The 18,025-nt window shown below is 56.1% G+C and overlaps 9 protein-coding genes across 9 annotated transcripts in view, besides 5 other annotated features; all 9 read left to right on the top strand.

Annotated features, from left to right (window-relative positions):
- Positions 1–11, top strand: part of TraAM80_03121 (c2 domain protein) — a gene marked incomplete at both ends in the record, with an annotated part of 744 nt that extends 733 nt beyond the window's left edge. The window contains one exon of the mRNA XM_029380100.1: positions 1–11. This exon is cut by the window's left edge and continues 733 nt beyond it. Within this exon, the coding sequence (XP_029240071.1) occupies positions 1–11 (11 nt within the window).
- A 32-nt stretch (positions 12–43) lies between these two features.
- Positions 44–598, top strand: TraAM80_03120 (c2 domain protein; the record flags this gene model as incomplete). The annotated part of the gene is made up of 1 exon (XM_029380099.1): positions 44–598. The coding sequence occupies one exon, from the start codon at positions 44–46 to the stop codon at positions 596–598; it is 555 nt and encodes a 184-aa protein (XP_029240070.1).
- A 699-nt stretch (positions 599–1,297) lies between these two features.
- Positions 1,298–1,324: a microsatellite.
- Positions 1,325–1,385: 61 nt separating this feature from the next.
- On the top strand, positions 1,386–3,797 carry TraAM80_03119 (uncharacterized protein; the record flags this gene model as incomplete). The annotated part of the gene is made up of 1 exon (XM_029380098.1): positions 1,386–3,797. The coding sequence occupies one exon, from the start codon at positions 1,386–1,388 to the stop codon at positions 3,795–3,797; it is 2,412 nt and encodes an 803-aa protein (XP_029240069.1).
- Positions 3,798–4,289: 492 nt separating this feature from the next.
- Positions 4,290–7,691, top strand: TraAM80_03118 (transferase; the record flags this gene model as incomplete). The annotated part of the gene is made up of 1 exon (XM_029380097.1): positions 4,290–7,691. The coding sequence occupies one exon, from the start codon at positions 4,290–4,292 to the stop codon at positions 7,689–7,691; it is 3,402 nt and encodes a 1,133-aa protein (XP_029240068.1).
- Positions 7,692–7,890: 199 nt separating this feature from the next.
- Positions 7,891–8,694, top strand: TraAM80_03117 (putative FtsJ cell division protein; the record flags this gene model as incomplete). Its single annotated transcript, XM_029380096.1, has 1 exon — positions 7,891–8,694. One exon carries the CDS (start codon positions 7,891–7,893, stop codon positions 8,692–8,694), a length of 804 nt encoding a protein of 267 aa, XP_029240067.1.
- A 161-nt stretch (positions 8,695–8,855) lies between these two features.
- Positions 8,856–8,877: a microsatellite.
- A 121-nt stretch (positions 8,878–8,998) lies between these two features.
- Positions 8,999–9,030: a microsatellite.
- A 43-nt stretch (positions 9,031–9,073) lies between these two features.
- TraAM80_03116 (putative mitochondrial RNA binding protein) lies at positions 9,074–11,560 on the top strand (the record flags this gene model as incomplete). Its single annotated transcript, XM_029380095.1, has 1 exon — positions 9,074–11,560. One exon carries the CDS (start codon positions 9,074–9,076, stop codon positions 11,558–11,560), a length of 2,487 nt encoding a protein of 828 aa, XP_029240066.1.
- A 553-nt stretch (positions 11,561–12,113) lies between these two features.
- TraAM80_03115 (putative mitochondrial RNA binding complex 1 subunit) lies at positions 12,114–14,552 on the top strand (the record flags this gene model as incomplete). The annotated part of the gene is made up of 1 exon (XM_029380094.1): positions 12,114–14,552. One exon carries the CDS (start codon positions 12,114–12,116, stop codon positions 14,550–14,552), a length of 2,439 nt encoding a protein of 812 aa, XP_029240065.1.
- A 419-nt stretch (positions 14,553–14,971) lies between these two features.
- Positions 14,972–15,039: a sequence feature (A-rich).
- An 81-nt stretch (positions 15,040–15,120) lies between these two features.
- TraAM80_03114 (uncharacterized protein) lies at positions 15,121–16,980 on the top strand (the record flags this gene model as incomplete). Its single annotated transcript, XM_029380093.1, has 1 exon — positions 15,121–16,980. The coding sequence occupies one exon, from the start codon at positions 15,121–15,123 to the stop codon at positions 16,978–16,980; it is 1,860 nt and encodes a 619-aa protein (XP_029240064.1).
- A 638-nt stretch (positions 16,981–17,618) lies between these two features.
- Positions 17,619–17,647: a sequence feature (A-rich).
- A 47-nt stretch (positions 17,648–17,694) lies between these two features.
- Positions 17,695–18,025, top strand: TraAM80_03113 (uncharacterized protein; the record flags this gene model as incomplete). The annotated part of the gene is made up of 1 exon (XM_029380092.1): positions 17,695–18,025. A coding segment is annotated over one exon (331 nt), but the record flags the coding sequence as incomplete, so codon positions are not given.

Here is an 18,025-nt window from a genome sequence, read left to right as displayed (position 1 = left end):
TGGAGCTGTAGGGAAGTGGAAAAGTATCATCACCGATGACCTTATGGGAACGTACCGTCTGTCGTTGAGCAACATGACACGGGGCGTGGTGCATGACGACTGGTACCTGCTGGACCACTCCAAGACAAACGCGGAGTTGCACTTGCGTACCTTGGCGTGCGACTTTGGCAGCAACCCAAAACCGAGTGACGCGTGGAAGGTCACCGAGGACATTGCTGATGACCCGGCGCTGGGAGCCGGCAAGAAGCCGCCGTTTGTGGCCGCCCCTGTGACAATTTCCAGCAACGTGAACAACACACCGTTGAATCCAAACATTGGCCCTGCTGTCGTTCCTGCCGTGGTTTTAGCGCAGTCGCAGCCACCCCCACCGGCGCCTGGCTATCCCCAACAGCAGCCCATGTATTACCCCCTCGCCCCGCCCGCTTCACCCGCTCAGCCAATGTACTATCCACCACCGCCACAGTCCTACCCACCGCAGGCGTACCCACCACAATACCCGCCTCAACAGTACCCGCAGCCTACAGTAGCGTACGCCGGTGCGATGCCATCCAAACCGAGTTATCCGATGGACCCAAGGGATCCCAACTTTCGTTACTGAAGCGGGGACAATACAAATATAAAATAGAACCATCAAAAGAAACATTATGCCTATGTAGAAATGCCCAATTTATATGTGATCCATGATTGCCTATTCATGGTGTCGTTGCTCTCATAGCTGCACGGTCTGACTTACCTTTTGTTCAGCTAACAATAAGGCTGAAAATAGCGGGTGTACTTTTTCTGGAAAATCAGTGCTACTTTTTTTATCTATTTCTTTACCCTCTACCTCCACACACCCTCCAGTATTGAGTGAAATATATGCGTTTGGGACTGTACGCCATGCACTTGAAGATATGAAACGTCTGTGAACATGCTCAAGCGTTTTTTTTTATATATATAACTGTAGGTGTGTGAGGAGGTGTATGTTGTAAAGAAGATCTGAACGTTTCGTTTTGAACTTGCTTTTGATTTTGTCTGGCCTGCCGTTGCCAAAGCAGTCATACATTGAACTTCTCCGTGGTGTAGCCGTTTCGGCGGCAACCGAGACACTGGAAGGGAGAGAAGGAGAGAGATATATATATAGCGACGGAGCGAAGGGGCACGAAGACAGCAGGGGGCGAGGATTGTCATGCATGCAGTCTGCTTCTGACTGTTGTCTTCTACCTTTTTTTTTTGTTTTTGTTTTACAAGGGCAGTTCTGTGGAACGCCCTCTGAGCGGTGCTCCCTGACGACACCTTCAAAGGGGAAGGGGAACGAATATATCTACCTACCTATCTATCTATCACGGAAAGAGCAAATGGAAAAAGGGGAAAAACTACACCAACACAAAGTCAAAGAAACGACAATGAGTGACTCGGAATCCATCGTGTTTTGTGAGCACACCGAGAATGACTCGCTCCACGGGGGAGGCCCGCGCGGCCCCCAGAGCAACTCCCACCAAAAACGGGAAATACCGCTGATGTTGGACAAACCCCCGCTTCCTCGCACCAAGAGACGGGAAATCGTTAAACAAGCTTCGCCTCCTTTAAAGGCAGCTCACCCGAAGTCGTCATCCGCCGCCGCCGAGGGGAGCCACGACGACTGGGCCTCTGAGCACAGCGAGAGCATTTGCTTTCACATTGATGGCGCCGAAACTAACGCCTCGACAGCGACTGGGGGGGTCGCGACAGCGGTCAACACGCCCCAGTTCCCTCCCACGCACGATGCCGGCGGATACGAGGCACACCGGACGGACAGAGGCCGCTCCGGTAGTCAAAGGACAGATTGCGATGATGAGTCGATTCATTTTTATATGGAGGGCTCCATCCGCTCACGGCCAGGAGTCATGCCGCACACCGAGATTGTGCCCAACGATAGCATCATCTTCCAAGTGGTGGATGATTCAAAAACGGATGACACCGCTCCCGGGGAAACAAGCACCCCGCCGCTAGACAAGGACACGGCAAGCCCCGTCGTTCCCACGTTGCACGCGACGAAAGAGGCAGAAGGGGATGTATTGGCGAAAAAGATTCGGTCATCCCGTGCCGTGCAGGCACGGCGAGGCGAGGATGCGCCAATTAAGGAGAATACCGCAAAGGGAACGGCGCACGCAAACCAGCCTCAGCGCGCTCACCCAGCGTCTACGCGCGGCAAACGTATCCCATCTTTGCCGCTGGCGGAGAACACAACCAATAACAAGTCGACAGGGAGCATTCCTTCATCCCCATCGTCGGTTGCAGCACATGAGGAAGCTCTGAATCACGGCTCTGCTTTGCCCACAATACTTACCTCTGAGATCAGTGGGGCACACCTGGGGGCAACGCGCACGCGCCAAGGCGCTGCCCCTGTGCATTCCAAAGAGGACTCGCGTGTAGCAAAGTCTGCGGCGACAGGCGTGGGAAAGGCTTCACTTCCAAAACGACGCTCGCGAAGTTCCAACTTGGTGGAGCAAGTGAAAGTGAAACAGGCACCCACAGCCGTGGATAAAACATCGTCGGACCGTTCGCCTCCTCTCGTCTTCACGGAGGTGCCGGTGTCATGCCCCAGAACGCAATTGGATGCCACGCGGGTCTCTACTCTGTACTTGCTGGAGGAGCGGATTCTGCAGGCCAAGCTGTACACAGAGCACTGGCGTCTCTTCAACGATGTTCAGAGAGAGGAGATTGCGCGTTTGATAAAACTCATTGCGAAGGCACGCCAACCGGAGAATCTTCTTTGCCCTCTCGACACGGGCGCGAAGGAGAAACAACCGACGACTGTCGCGCTGGGTGGGTTTGCAGACCTTTTAAGGCAGAGGCGCACCGCCATGCGGAACCCTGCGGATGCGGCTACAAGGAGCACTTCCCACGTCCCACAGCCCAGAAGAAGTTTACTGCCAGGATCCTCAAAACGGGCACTTTCGGTGCCCCCGAACGGTACCGTTCCGCGTGGTCCAGGGTTGTCTAGGCGAAGGTGCGATCGCGGCGTTTCCGACGCCAGGCTGCTCAAGGCTGCCAAGGCAAGACGATCCGCACCAGCGTTGCAGGAACCCCAACCTGCTCCGGTGCAGGCGACACGCGGCGGGTGGTTTCCTCAGCTTCACAATGCAGCTGCACGTGATGGCGCTTCGAAGCTCGCCCAGACTCTGGGCATCATTTGGCCCCCGTGCTCACCGGATGCTCTTTTTTTCATGACAGGGACCCGCCTGACTCCGCAGCAACGGGATGAGTTTTACGAGGCAGTGAAGCTTCAGTGCGCGGCATCGGAGGGTCTCTACGCGGAGTTGCAGCGCTCTGTGACAGCGCAGCCGCGGGAACTGAGGGCTTCCCACCGGAAAAAGTTGATGCTATCACGCACCTCCATTTTGCGGAAGGCCTTCACATTGATGGATGTCGACAAAAGCGGCCTCATTCGCACCACGGACATTCCAGCGATGCAGTGTTTGCTTGAAGCGGAGAGGAAACAACTAGAGGCTAAGGCAGATGGTGGGGCCAAAACCGCCACCGTTTTTGCGCGTGCGAAAGCTGAGCAACGTCAACTCAAAGGAATGATTGATGCCAAGCGCGCTGCGAAGAACAGTAACGGCGCGAGTCTCTCTGCTGCCACAGAGGTGGCACTGTACGGTCTTGTTATAGATGTTATCTTTCCACTTATTAGGGCCTCTAATTTGGTTGTGTGTGACTTTGCATCTCTTGGTCTTTTGGTGTTTGGGTCCTTGTATCTTTCTGAGAAGGGCGCGAGTGCGAGTTTTGTGGAATGGCGTGAGGCAGCACGACGTTGCTTTGAAGCTCTTGCATAGACCGTTTTGTGTGTGAAGAGTATCCGCCGACTAGGCTTTGAGCTGCCGTTGTGCGGGCGCCCCTGAACGGAATTCGCTCTCCCTCTCTGTGTATATATATGCTTTTGCATATGTGTGTTGCTACTGCATGCTGTAATGTCGTTTGTACGCTGCGCTCCCACTCTTCACGTGTGTTTTGCTTTTTGGGCGGTATTGCGTGGGCTTAGCATGGCGGTTGCGTCTGTTGTGCTGCCATGTGCGTTTCCTTTTCGTTTGGCCCTTTTGTCCCTCTCTTGTGAATGTTTTTTTTTGTCTTTCATCTCGCCATCGTTTGCGTGGTTGCGTGTATGTGCCGCTCGACATGCCCGCAAGCGTGAGAGCAGTGACTCAGCATAGACCAATAGGAGCCTGCGTAGGGCCCCAGGGCAGGTACATACGTATCTATACACAAAAACTGGAAATAAATAGCAATACAACCGGACGACAAGTGCGTGTGCGTGAAACGGCGCGCCGATGCAAACACCTCGTTCCTCTGTGGCAAGCCTGCTGGACGATGCCGGATCGCCGTTTCAAGGGTATCCCCCACGCACGGCTGCCAGGCACATCTACCAGCCGAGTTCCCTCGCACTGACACCAGTGAACTCCAAAACAGTGATACTGCGCTGCTCCACGTCGCCTCAGTTATCGCGGAGTAGAAGTTACGGGGCAGAGGAGCTTCACAAGACAAAGCCACGGTTGCTGACTCCGACGTTTCTAAAAGTGGATTGCGATGACGTCGATGTCTCTGCAAGGTTAGACCTTGAGTTTCTTACTGCTGCCCAGTCCACCCAGCCGAACAGCAAGACGTGTCATTCCCTGCCCAGCAATATAGATCATTCAACAATGTTTGCAGGAGCGGACAAATTATTATTCTGCAACGATGGCGGATGTTGTTTCTCCAACACCAGGGAGTTGACGCAAGCCTTCGAGGAAACGGCGAAGACGCCGTGCAACGGAGCCCCAGCGGCTGAGGAGGATCGCCAGGGCCTGGACGACGCCGAGGACAGGCAGAGTACCTCGTCACATTCTTCGGTGCATACGCCCGTTGAGAATATCATTCACTGCCTTACGCCATTCTGGACGGCGGGTCTTGTGACGCCACAAAAATCGGCCCGACCACCCTCCACTCGACTCTGGACGCCGTCGACGCACCGACGTGCCCCATCGCTGACCAGCATCGGTGTGGAATTGGGGGAAACTCGTGGTATGCTGCCGCACAAGACCCATGCAGATGTTCTGCTACCCAATAGAAACCCGTGCTCACCTTATCGGGAATACGCTGGTGAAAGGCAGGCCTTGCTTCAGCTGCATACGGGGGAGGAGTGGGATGACAGTGTGGCTTCCACAACGGACGCGATTTTGCGGCGTGTGGACGCATGTGTCGTCGCACTTGAGCAAACGGCTCCCATCGCCGGCACGGGGCGAGAAGAAGCTTTCCGGCCTTTGAGTTGCCTCCCCGCAAGAAGGGATGGCAAAGCTGCGAGTGCTTTAGGTGGCATCTGCAAGGGGGAGGAAGAGTTCTTGGACCTTTCTTCCATTCCAGTCGAGCCGGAAGTTGCGCCGCGGGGCAACGCCAGGCCTGCAGCCGCGGTGGACGCCTTCAGTGCACAACATCCCCTGGCAGATGATTGTAGAGCCTCCGATGACTGTGCTGACGTGCAGGTCGCGTTTAGTAAGGCGTGTCGCAGCTCGCCGGATAACCCCCGGGACGGGGTGTGGGATGCACCTACACGCTACTCCACGGAGAGCCAGAGCTCGTTTGAGCATATACCCAAAAAGCTTTTGGAGACCCGCAACTTTTATGAACTGTGCGGCCAGGAATGGGGGTGCTGCTCTCCCTTGCCAGGCCTCAAGGGGTTAGCGAGCGGCACGGCACGGTGTGCCCCATCTGCTGGCGTGCATGCATTACGGACCACAGCCAAAGAAGTTGGGTTCAATACGTGTTATTCACCTTTTTATTCATCCTTGTCGATTCGCGTAGACTCCCAATGCCTCAACTCCACGGGAACGTTGGGGCAAGCGCCGCATAAACTGCACTTCTGTAGCGAGTCCCCCTTGCGACTCTCAAGCAACGGTGACTATCCTGTTGTGGGACGCCCGTTGAGTGATGATGGGGAAGAGGAAGAAGTAGAACCGGGGGATCGTTTTCGCAGTCATCATCGGTATCAATTTCTGCATTGGCTGGCGTGGCGAAAGGCGTACGACTTTGTTCCCATCCATTTGGAATGCAACGGCGTTGCTTGGCTCGTGACGCATCGCGTGGATGGCCTTCCGTATGTCGTCAAGGAGATCCCATGCAGCCAGAGGAACTCCCTGCAGAGGGAACTGGAGTGCCTCACTCTTGGAAACGCACCGGTGAGCGCGCTGCGGCAGCAGGCGGCTGATCACATTACGCGGTATTTTACGGTGACACCGTACGGCGTTGTAGCCCCCGACGCACAAGAGAGAATGGCATTCCTGCTGCAGACAGAGTACTTTCCCATGGGAAATGTGATGGAGTGGGCGCTCGACCCACACCAGATTCGAGGCGCGGAGTTCCGCGTTCCGCCGGAAGACTTTTGGTCGTGCGTGCTCCAACACGGTCTTCTGGCGATGGAGAGCCTTCACGCAGCTCGCATTATTCACGGAAACCCACTGCCATTCAACCTGTTTATCTGCAACCCGAGACATTACAAACTCGGCTGCTTTGGTGCTGCCGTAAAGTCCCCGATAACATATCCTGTAGGATCCGCAAATGTGTTTTTGCCGCCACACACGGAATGCGCTGCCCAGTGGACACCATACGAGATGGATGTCTTTCTCTTTGCGCAAGGCATCCTGCAGCTCATGCATCAGTGCATATGCCAGCGAAGAGTGGGTGCGAAAACGCGGCAGCTGCACGAAGGTGACGGCGAGAGGGTCTTTCGTACGTTATTCCTTACGGACGTTACGGGTCTCTCCCTCGCTGAATTTCAGACCGATCGTGAGCGGGGACACCATGCCGTTTCCGACCATCTCTGGAGTGTGCTGCAGGCCGCTCTTCACAGGGTCCCGATACAGACGTTGCTGCACATGTTGGATGCCCCCTCACGGCCCCAGTGGGCACTCAGATTGCTTTTTTCCACTGAGGAATTTTATCTGCTGCGGCGTAAAGGTCAGCTGGAGCGGGCACTTGGGGGGCGTTCGCGGGGGAAACCACAGACGGAGCAGCAATGTGAATCTCCACTTCCGCGGCCCGCAAGCAGCCTCGACGACCTGGTGGCGCCACATGAATGGCCTGGTCGAGGACACGTCGTACCGCCTTTCCCAGAGGCTCAGTTCGAATGTCATACGTCCCAGTCCTCGTTGCCACAGGCTCCGAGGACCTCCGCCTCGCAAGGGCCACTGTTGTCTCAGGGACACGGCGTGGAGGCGTCTCCCACGCTGGGGCAAATGCAATTGAAACGCCATGGAGCCGACTGCTACCATCACCATGGTCAGGGACGAATCCATCAACCGAAGCGCCAACACGGGGAGACCCAGTTAAGTTCTTGTGACACGTCTGCAGAATTATTTCTTCTCCCGCGCTCGTGTGCGTCGAGGAGGCTGAGCTTCATCCAAGACAACCACTTCCTTTTCAAGAATTCACTGGAGGTAGGCGTTACTGACGCCTCTCCTACCTCTACCGGCAATGGGCACCCACATCAGCTGAGCAGCCGTATTGAAGACAACATCCTCGCTTCCATGCAAAGCCGGCTGGACGCACATCTCTTTTGGACAGTCCGTCAAATTATGGTTGTTATGAATTGGGAGGACGCGTTGAAAGGGATGACTGTATGTGGTCACGGGAGCACGCTCGCGCGGGACTCCTTTCCACCCTCACGCGGTGCTGTGAGACCCCTCACATCATGGGAATAACGAAGCCTAGTCCGTGTTAAGTGGCAATGGGAGTGTAACGCAAAGTGTGGGCACGCCCACTTGAAAAAGGAAAGAAAATGTATGTGAAATTACTATTTGTTGTTACATGTGTGTGCGTCCGGGCACTTCTCTACCATTCTTGTTTTTTTTTGTTTTTGCTCTTACCGGGGGTAGTGCGAGGGAATTTTGCCGTCGGTGCATGTATCGATGCCGCTCCGCACACAAACTGTTGGAACTGGATGCGGTGTTCCACATCTTTGCGCCGCCCTGCTGTACCGTCGTGGATCTCGCAGCGGCGCCTGGGGGGTTTGCAGAGGTGGCGCTGGAGAGAATGGCCTGCGCAGCCGCTACCTCCGCGGCGGGCCTCCAGCCCGTTGTGGTTGCCTTTGACAACCGCCCTATTGAGCCCATGCAGGGCTTGCTGCCCGTTGTATGTGATATCAACGACCACATACGCGTCATGGCGCACACATCCAGCCTCTTACGGAGGCTGCAGGGCGCGGGAGGCGGTCCAGGAAGAGACGTGCATGTCGTTCTCCATGACGGAGTCTCAGTCGTGAAGGCACAGTCATCGTTTTCCGTGACGTATGGCCAAAATCAAATGGCTCTCGGGGCGCTGCGGCTAGCCTGTTCCTTCTTTGCCTTGCCTGCGCACACCACATCGGCACGACGGACAAAGACATTTGTGACAAAGGCAATGCACTCCACGCACTTCAACGCATTACTGGAGGCCTGCAAACGCTACTTCCATTGCGTGCATGTGCATAAACCTTCCGACTGTAGACCTGAGGGTCCGGAGACGTACATTGTGGCACGCGACTTCTCCGCACGGCGGTGGCTAGCGGAGGAAAGGCGGGCAAAGGGCTTGCACCCACCCTTGACTTTGCCGCCTTACCGGGAAGACGTGACTTCTGGGCGCCAGATAATGTGGCGGTGTTGGGGCTGTTGTGAGCTTTGCTTAGGAACGTCGTCGTGCCCATTGTGTGTGGCTGCTGAACGTTAAACCGCCCACTTCTCATGCAAAGGGGTCTGCTCTCGTTACTTCACATCCATTTTGCGGTGTTTTTTTTGGTTGGATTGACCCAAAGAAGTGTTCTTCAACTTTTTTGTGTAAACACGGTGAATGATATTTGCGTGCATTCACCTATTCTGTTGCCTGCGGTGATATATATATATATATATATATGTTCTGTTGCTTTGATGCCACTCTTTGTTTCTCTGCTGGTTCTCTCTTCGTTGCGTGGCGGGTATTTTTGTAGGGGTGGAGAGGACCAACACTAACTGGTAAAAAAGAAAAAAGATAACGGCACACAAACGCACATACACACACACACACGCATTCATTGATATTTTTTTTTTTAGGGGAGTAGGGACGAGAGGAAATGTGGCGATTCGTGTTGGTCACACGCAGATTTTCTGCAGCGCCGTCGGTGCTACACCGCTGTTGTACGGTGGCGCCTTCTCCGGCATCACGCCAGGCGTCAGCTTCAGAGACCACCACCGCGAGTGCACCGCAGCCGCAGGAAACCGTTTTGCAGTCCCCCTCGATGCCGCTTTTTCAGCTCCTGGCGTTTGTGGTGGAGGAACTGCTGAAAAATCCCCCTTCAGCGGCCGTGCGAGACAACATGAAGACAACGAAACCTGCGGGCCTCACTGCAGCAGCAGCAGCCAAGGATGTGGGTGGGGTGGCGGTAGAATCGCCGTCGCTGCCCGGGTTGTCCTCTGTGCAGCTCATTCGTGTCATAAGCACGTACCTCCGACGTGAAGAGGAAATGGCGTTACTTAGTCGCTCTAAAGTGGCTGCTGTGCGGCAGCAGTACCTGAAGATGCGAGCGAAGCAACCCCGTCTTTCTCCCCTTCAGCGAGACATTCTGCTGCACGAGGTGGCACGGATCGTGGAGCGGAGGGAGGTTCCACTCGCCGTGGCTGCACGTCTTCTACGGCCACGCTGGCCAAATTATTTTATGGACGTTGTGGGTGTGCGCCATCACGCGTTTCTTGTGCAAAGCTTGCGGGCGTGGGCTGTAGCAGTGATGCAGGATAACACGTTAACCCCAGCGGAGGCCAGAATATTCCTAATGCGCTGCCCCCGTCTGTTTGTGGGCCAGGTCTCGCTCATGGGATCTGTCGTGGAGTGTGCCCTACTGGACCTCAAAACCCTCGACGACCCAGAGCTCCTGATACAACTTATGTGGTCTGTGAACAGTGCCAAGACACACGCCCCGCACCATTTCTGGCGGCGCGTTGTCGACAAGCTCTCGACGCTAAATCGCTCGCTGCGGGACAAGGTCGGTGATGCCATTTGCATGGAAAAGGACAAAGGCAAGAAGGAGGATGGGAAGAAAGCCACCGCCGCTCATTCCGTGGTGGTGGGCCACGTCTTCTCTGGGCTTACCACCAGACAACTGTTTCGCGTGCTTCGTGTGCTGCGGCGGGAGCAGTGGTGTGGCGATGTTCCTCTCATCTTTGACTTTGTAGACAAGGCACTTAAAAACATCGTCTTTGAGGTGGAGGCTACCCACGTTGCTGAGGATAAACCACGTGGGGCGCCGCTTTCACGCCGAGCTGTGGCGCAGCGCTTGAAGCAGGCCGCGGACTTGTCGCCAGCGGAGTTGCTTTCCCTGCTGAGCATCGCTGGGGAGCTGGGGGTGGACTTACATGTGTCGCTGGCACGGCTCTCGGAGGATTTGCTCTCCCCCATGGTGCGGTACCTGGACCGGGATCAGCTGCTGCTCCTCACCACCTGCGTCCGACAGACCCGCTGCGACTCACCACACCTCGTGCAGACAATTGTGGACACAATTGTGCGGCGCGGGGCCACGTACCCCTGCTCGCTCGCCTTAACCAAGGCCGCCTTGCGAACAATCCTGCAGAAACCTGCATTGCTTGCACGCCTGACTCTTGTCCCTTTTGTGGATCACATCTTTCATCTCTGTGACACGCTCAAGTGGCACATGCGCGCGTCGCAGATTCTGGCATGGGTGGAGTTGCTCTACGCTTTTTCGCGACTGTACGCGCCCTCCTCCTCCGTTGGCGTGCGGGTGCGGACGATGGTAGACTCGTTTGCAGATCCGCTAAACGCCATGTTGGAACTTGGGGTGGTGCCCATCTCCATCGTCTCCCGCGTGCTGGAGCACACGGTCATTCTCGGCATGCGGAAGCAGCCGCAGTACCCCCGCACCGCCAAGCTCTGGGAGAACCGTAACACACTCGTGAATGGGCGTAACGCGCATGCGGAGTTGCAAGGCGGCGGCGACACGGATGCCACGGCGTTGCCGGATCACGACACGGCGGGGGATGCAACATCGAGCGTGAGCGACAGTGAGGTGTTTTCCAGCAGCGTGGTAACGAAGTCTGCGAGGAAGGTGTACGACGACCTCATCTCCGTGTATGAACGACAGACAGTTATGCGCATGCCCCTCTCAAAAAAGGAGGAGGAGCGGATCCGCGACAGCTTTCAGCGACTCGGCCTCTACAGTATTTTTATGGGGGCCAACGTCATGCAAAAGCTGCACCTGAGAGGCCCTGCAGCTGCAGCAAGCGCGTTGGCGTCGCTTCACAAAACACCACCTGCACGTCCATTCTCCACGTGGATGGAGCAGCAGGTTGCTTCTGTCATTGACACACGCATTCGGAGTGCGAAGATTACGCCGGAGTCTACAGACAATGATGTGCTTCGTGTTCTGGGCCGCCGTCAGTGTGACGCCGGGAATGTACGTTGCTTTCAGGAACTCGTGGTGAACGCCCCACTTCAGTTGGCGCGCCAACAGCGCAGTCTGTGGGAATACACCGCTGAGCTGGCGCGCAGGTTTGGTGGGGCGCAGGAGCAGTCCTTTTCGCAGGAAATGCTCCGCAAGGCCCTCACGTAGCGGAGTAATTTAATAGGTGGGAATATATCACATATTACTTCTAATGCGTCTTTGATTACATGAATTGTTCCATCCCGTTTTTTTAAATTTTTGCTTTTTCTGCAGACACTGCCGTGGCGATGCCCTTCACGACAGTGAAAGACATTTCTTTTGTGTGTGCGAGTGTGTGGAGCTTTTTTTTTTTCCTGCCTTCCTGTGGCTCTGCTTCGTCGTTTTCCCTGCAGTTTAGTTTTTGGATCCCCCCGGCCACTCCGTGAGAGGACGCACGCGAGGAGGCGAGAGGAGCGAAGGCAATCGTGCAAGGAGAAGGAGCGGCGCTGCCACCAATGTACCGTTGCTGTTGCCGGGGGGCGCTGCGGGGCCCAATCAGCGCCAGCCACGTTGTGTGCGGACTGGCACGCTGCACCACGCAGGACGCCCCACCCGCAGTTTCCGGCACGACCACTGTCCGTAGGCCCAAGCGCGCCGTTTGTCGTGTCGCATCGGCCGATGAAGACGTGGCGGACCTCGAGGCGGCCAAATTCCGCGCCGGGCATCAGCTCTCGGAACCGCCATGGCGGTCTCGCGGTTTGGCAACGTTGCCGACATCGGCGGAGGCACACACACAGACGCTTTCGCAGACGCCGTGAATGGTGGCGGCGAGGAGGAGGATGATGACGACATTGACGAGATGGCGCACCCACCCCCTACACGCCGCAGCACCACCGAAGGGTGGACGAGGGTGTTCGCGGCAGACGCGGAGGAAACACTCCAGGAGACGCAGGCAGCAGCATATGCACCTCCCATCGATGCCCTGTTGCAGACAGAGGGTGATGCCATGGGCCCGGCTGTGGCGCATCCCATCGTTGAAAGACAAGCCGTTGTTCGGTCATTGGACCCTGCTGAGCTGGTGGAGATGGTCGTGCTGTATCTCCGTGCGACGGAAAATCCCCGTCTTGTCTCTGCCGATGAGGAGCACGTCTTGTTTCCGGTAGTCATGGAACGGCTGAATGAACTTCACCTTTTGCAGATGCTCGACATCGTGGAGTGCCACTGGGCCCGCTCGACGCTCGTTCGGTACGGCATTGTATTTAAGGATATGGTGCGTGACCGCATCGCCCAGCTCGCATCTGTTGCCGGCAAAGAAGCCGCACAGCCCCCGAAGCGGGCATTGCGCGCAGAAAATGACCCCAATGCCATGGATGACCTTGACAACGCCGGGGATGACGACGACGATGCTGGTGAGGTCTACGCGCATGAGGCCAAAACACCCACGCTGGACCCCATCCTGCTTCAGGCGCGTGACGAACTAAACCCGGCCGGTGTGCTTCGCTGCATTATTGTCATGGGCATGAGTGCGGGCCGGCGAAAGAGAGACCTGCAGTTCTTTCAGGCATTGGGGGTGTTTCTCGTGCACCACGTCAACCACTACAAGGATCCACATGAATTGGTGCGTGTACTGACGGCGTTTGCACGCGCCAAGATTGTCCCACCGAATGGATTCCTTGCGCTGCTTGGGCGCCGCTTCGCCGTGCTTAATAAGCGAAAGCCGTTGGGCGCCCTTCCCAGCTATCGCGCCTTTGTAAACCTGTACAAGATGGGGCACGACCAGATGAATAACTTTAGGTTTTTGGCAAACTGCATTTACGACACTATCGACGCCAACGTCAAGTCCGAGAAGAAGCGCCAGAGGTTGCTGGAGTTGCAGCGCATGCATGGAGCGACCGACACTGACGCTGACGCCAAGGAAATGCTCAACGCTGCAGTGCAGGCTGAAAATACAGAGGGCGGTGGTGACGGCTCCGCGACGGTGGGTGGTGGTGATCTAGACCCGCAGCTGTTGCAGGTGATAAAGGCAAGGGAACGATTCAAGCGTTTGACGGAGCTGAAGCCATCGATGTTTACCAAGCTCCTTCTCGTGCTTGCTCGCTTTGGGGCGCCGCACCAGCAGTACCTACGTCCCACGATAGTGCCACTGATCCTTCCCACGCTGCAGTGCTTCCCCCCACCCAGCTTCTCTCGACTCCTGCGGGCATTGTACCTCTTTAGGACCACTGACCTGGAGCTTATTGAACCCATTATTGACCACATTGCTGACACTCTTGGGGCCACGGCTGTCCTTCCAGAGGATGTGTTGGAAGTGGTTCGCATCGTTTCCCCCGCGGAGGTGCCGTTACCGCGCAACCTCTCAAAACTTCTTATGCTGTGCGAGGCGGTGTACACAGGTGTGGATGTGGCTACGCCGCGGCTCATTCTTCCGAACGATATGTGTGCGGTGGCCGTTGCTCTGCTGAAAATACAGATGAAGGAGGAGGTTCCGCTGGACGCCCTGGACCCGCTGACGCGTCTGATGGAGGTCTTTGCGGGTCGCTTCAGTTTCCTCATGCAGCTGCATGTCGTCTCCCTCACGCACGTTGACATCTTTGCAGATCTCTGCCGACAGCTGCACCACCCTGACGCCTCTGGACGAATTGCCAAGCTCATTGAGGAGCGGCGAAGCCTGAGCGCCGCGGAGGGGGATGACGAGTACTACAGTCGCCTGGACATTGACGTGCGTGAGACGTTTCACAAGATTATGGTTGTGAACGATTTCAAGACGTACGGGCAGTACCGACCGACCCCTGGAGTGCTTCAGGTGGACTTCAAGCAGGCCCTAACGGAGGTGAGCGCGTTTGATGTGCTGGAGGCCACACACCTTTTCGTTCAGGCCTTCCCCAACACACTGCAGCCGACCGTCGTGCGGCACCTCAGTCGCAGTGTTCTTGCGAAGCTTGGCGGCGGCGGTGAGGAGGTCATCACCGCAGACAACAAAATGGTGCTGCGCCCACCGCGGGACCTGCTGCTCACGAAGGAGGACCTTGTCAAATTTGTGGAGTTGGTGCAGGCAACCCCGCTAAGACGTGTGCGGGAGTCATCGGTGGTGTGGCGCTTTATTGCCGAAAAGGCACGCCGCTTGCAGATGAGCGAGGTGCTCAGGACCGTTGAGCTGCAGGCTGCCGCCGCCACGGCGTAGGCGGTGATGTCGCGCCTGGCAAAATAGTGCTCCACCCTCCACACACCTCAACGCAGAGTGCAAGCATACATTTCAATTTTGAGAAACGAAACGAAATCTTTAACGGCAATGCCCAAGCACAGACAGACTCCAAAGGGACGACGTGGGAAGTGTTATTACGTGCCATGTGCCGTTTTCGCATTGCATTGCAGTTGTCTGTGGGAAGCTTCGTGGAAGGATGGTACCGGCGACTGCACATCAACACAAGTGACTTATAGCGCAAGGAGGGAAGAGAGTGGAGAGAAACAAAACATACAGCGGTGACGGCGTGCGTATGCGAGATAGTGATTACATGGATGCCATTCTGTTGGGCTGTTCGTTGTTGTGGTTGGAATGTTTGGCAAACGAACCAAACCTTGCACCTCGGTCGTACAACACGCTTTTTTTTTTTTAGTTGATGTATTTGTGTATTATTATTTTTTGTTTTGTTTTCCCTTCCTTTTTTCTTCCCCCACACTTTCCACTTCGTGCCATTGCGGCCAGCATAGGAGAAAGAGATTCCGCTGCGACTGGGACGACGGGAATTGTTATGGCGCCCACAGTGGACGCAGCCGCTCTACCACCCGCGGCGCACTTCGAGCTACACACCACCAAACTCAGCCAGGATGACGCGTGCCTGCAGTGGCTCAGGAGCCGCTATTCCCGTGGAGATGGCGCAGCGCAGCCGAGCCACGCCGTGGCAGATGCGGACGTACTTTTTGCAAGGGTGGGGAATGACTTGTCCGCCTGCGCCACGCACCGGTGGGCGCACTTTTCGCGACGTTCGCCAGTCTACGAGGCGACTCCGCCGCGGACGGACAACCTCCAATCCAACACAACGGCAGTGCGCTGGGAGGAGGGCAAATCAGCAGATGGGCACGGTGACGTCACTGTGAGCGTCCAAGATTCTCACCCGAGGTCTGCCTCAGGGACGCAGAAGGAGCAGATGCGGTTGGAGCCCTCACGTTATATCTTCACAGAGGTGGTGCGCAAGAGAGAACAAACGCGCCTTTCAAAGGCAATTGCGGCAGCGGGTAGACCGCGTGACTTGACGAGTGCGCCCCGCCCTTTTTTTGGGGGATACTTTCTCCCCCCGCACTCTGTTGGCCCGACATCGTTTCTAGTGTTTCCTCAGTGGATGCACGATGTCAGTGTGGATGCCACGCAGCCGCAGGAGCTGCCGTACGTTGTTCGAGGCACGGTTGGCCGAAGGCCCAGACGTGTGGGCAACGACAACGCGGGCAGGGTTGAAGGGGGGCGAGGGTCGCTGCACGAACTGCTGAGAAGCATTATTTTCAATGTCTCCTTTTCCCGCAAGTTTGCCGCCACCACACTGCGGTTCCCCCTGTTTAGCGGTGTAGATGCCGTGCGGGTGGAGGTATACGCCAATAATGAGACCACGGAGCGTTTGTTCAGTCCTCCCGCCAACACAGACGCCGGAGCGGATATCCAGCCGGAGCTTAAAGCAAAGCCGCTTGCCCTTAACTTTTGCGACAGCGGAGCACGCGCCTCATTTTTTTTTCAGAACCCCCGATACTCCCTCACGTTGGACAGCGCCTACCGCGTGACACCCCGTTCACCGCAGTCACTCGAGAAGGAGCGGGCCATTGCCTCTTTGGTAGTTTTAGATGGCTACGACAGTGCGGTGCAGCGCTTTACCACGCCGCAGCTGCGTCGCTGGTTTCCCAGTGCCACGTACCATCTGCAGTGGGCTGCGGGGCCAGGTGTGGAGTACGTCAACGAGGGAAGACCTTGGACAGTATTCGGCAAGGTGAAAACAGAGTGGTGGATGGAATGGCCTGTTTTTAAACGCGCTCTTGTTTCCGTCCGTAATCAGTCTGCACTCGTGCGGCCACTCGCTTTACAGTGCTCGGAGGAACTCGTCCTGGTAAACGACGGTGGCCATGCTGGTGCCGCCTCGCCCCACCTCAGCAGTGGCTCTGCACACAGTCTGTTTTGGGCGACGCAAGGGCCGAGGTGGGACGCGAATCTTGTGCGTGGCTTCAAGGACGACTACGCTTCGATGCACTACGTCTCACGCTGGTACACACTCGTCTCTGCAGAGCTGGCGTCTAGTGGGCGTCGACGTGAGAGGGGCTCAACAAGGTGGAAAACTCCCTCGTGGATGCTCTACGCAAATGCCTGCTTTGTGGACTCGTTTACCACACCACCACGGGCGTCTGTTGGGTTTGCCTTTTCTGGAGCCCCGCGCGGCGTCGCCGACGCGTTCAACGTTCTAACCTCGTTCTCCTTTGAATGCAGCTTTAACTGGTGGCTGGACTTCAGTCAGGGGCGACCCGCACTGGTGTCGGGCGTTGCCCCCGGTAAACGAGCGGAGACGTCGGTGCTGCGGCTCTCCCCAGTCGAAACCTTTCGTCATTTTCGCTGTGGTTTGACATGGAAAACGTGAGGGAAATCTACCATTTTCTCAGAGAAAAAAAGAATCTCTCCCCTCCTCCGGCCCATATGCAGCAGCGGCTAGACTGCAGACACACACTGGGAGAAGTGAGATCAACGTATGCCACGATGTGAATTAGTCAACCAGCAGAGAAGCGTCAAGAAGCGAGATCACGGGAGAAGCGTGAGGCCTTAACAAATAAAGGGGCTGCTTTTTTGCTCCCAACTTCGGGGGATTTTGCGTCGGTGATTCAATGGGCGCAGCATTTTACCTCCACGGCGGCAGTTTGACCCTCCCGCCGCATCTTTACAAGTGAATTTCCAACGGGGGAACGTAGGAGACTTGGGAAAAGTAGATTTCGGCGTTTCTGTTGGTCCGTTTTACTCTCTTTTTCCCTCGTGTAAAAGTAATGCGGCTGCGCCTGCTGAGACAACGCCCGGACGATGCTATCAGCTATGAGATTAATAACAGCAGCAGCCGAGGTTGAACTGCAGCCTCTGCAGCAGAGATAGTCCTTGTTTAACTTCTATCGCACGTTTGTTTGTGCCGTTTGGCGCCACCTTACGCTCTTTTGTGGTATATTCAACTGCCCCTCACGAGTGCGTGTTGACCCTCTCCCCACTCCACAAAACGCGCAAATATATATTATGTTTTCCTGTTTTTCTGTTTTTTTTTTTTTGCGCGCGCAGTTTTAAAATTTCTTTTGGATGGGGCCGTTCTGTCCTTATGTTTCTTGTTGTTTACTCCCCTCCATGTTGTTTTCTGTGCTTCAGAGTCGTTATGAACGTGGACGTTATAGATGCGACGGCGGAGGCACTTCCGCTGGAGCTGCTGAACGCAACAAACAAGGAGCTGACGGCGCAGCTGTCGCGCCACGAGCAGCTGTGCGATGATAAGGTACGTGAGATAGAAGACCTGCGGCGGCGGCTACAGTTCATGAAGGAGCATCTCAGCAACGTGCGCGGGGAGGTCGTGAACACCCAGAGCCTGGTGGAGTGCAAGCGGCGTGAGGTGGAGTCGGGGACGCACATGTACCGCCTTCTCGACCGCGAGTGCG

This window comes from Trypanosoma rangeli (genome assembly GCF_003719475.1).
Source record: "Trypanosoma rangeli strain AM80 chromosome Unknown Tra_15.4_contig_00078, whole genome shotgun sequence".
In the NCBI taxonomy this organism is placed as follows: domain Eukaryota; phylum Euglenozoa; class Kinetoplastea; order Trypanosomatida; family Trypanosomatidae; genus Trypanosoma; species Trypanosoma rangeli.
The sequence above is the reverse complement of the archived record's forward strand: the minus strand, read 5'-3'. Positions and strand labels throughout refer to the sequence as shown.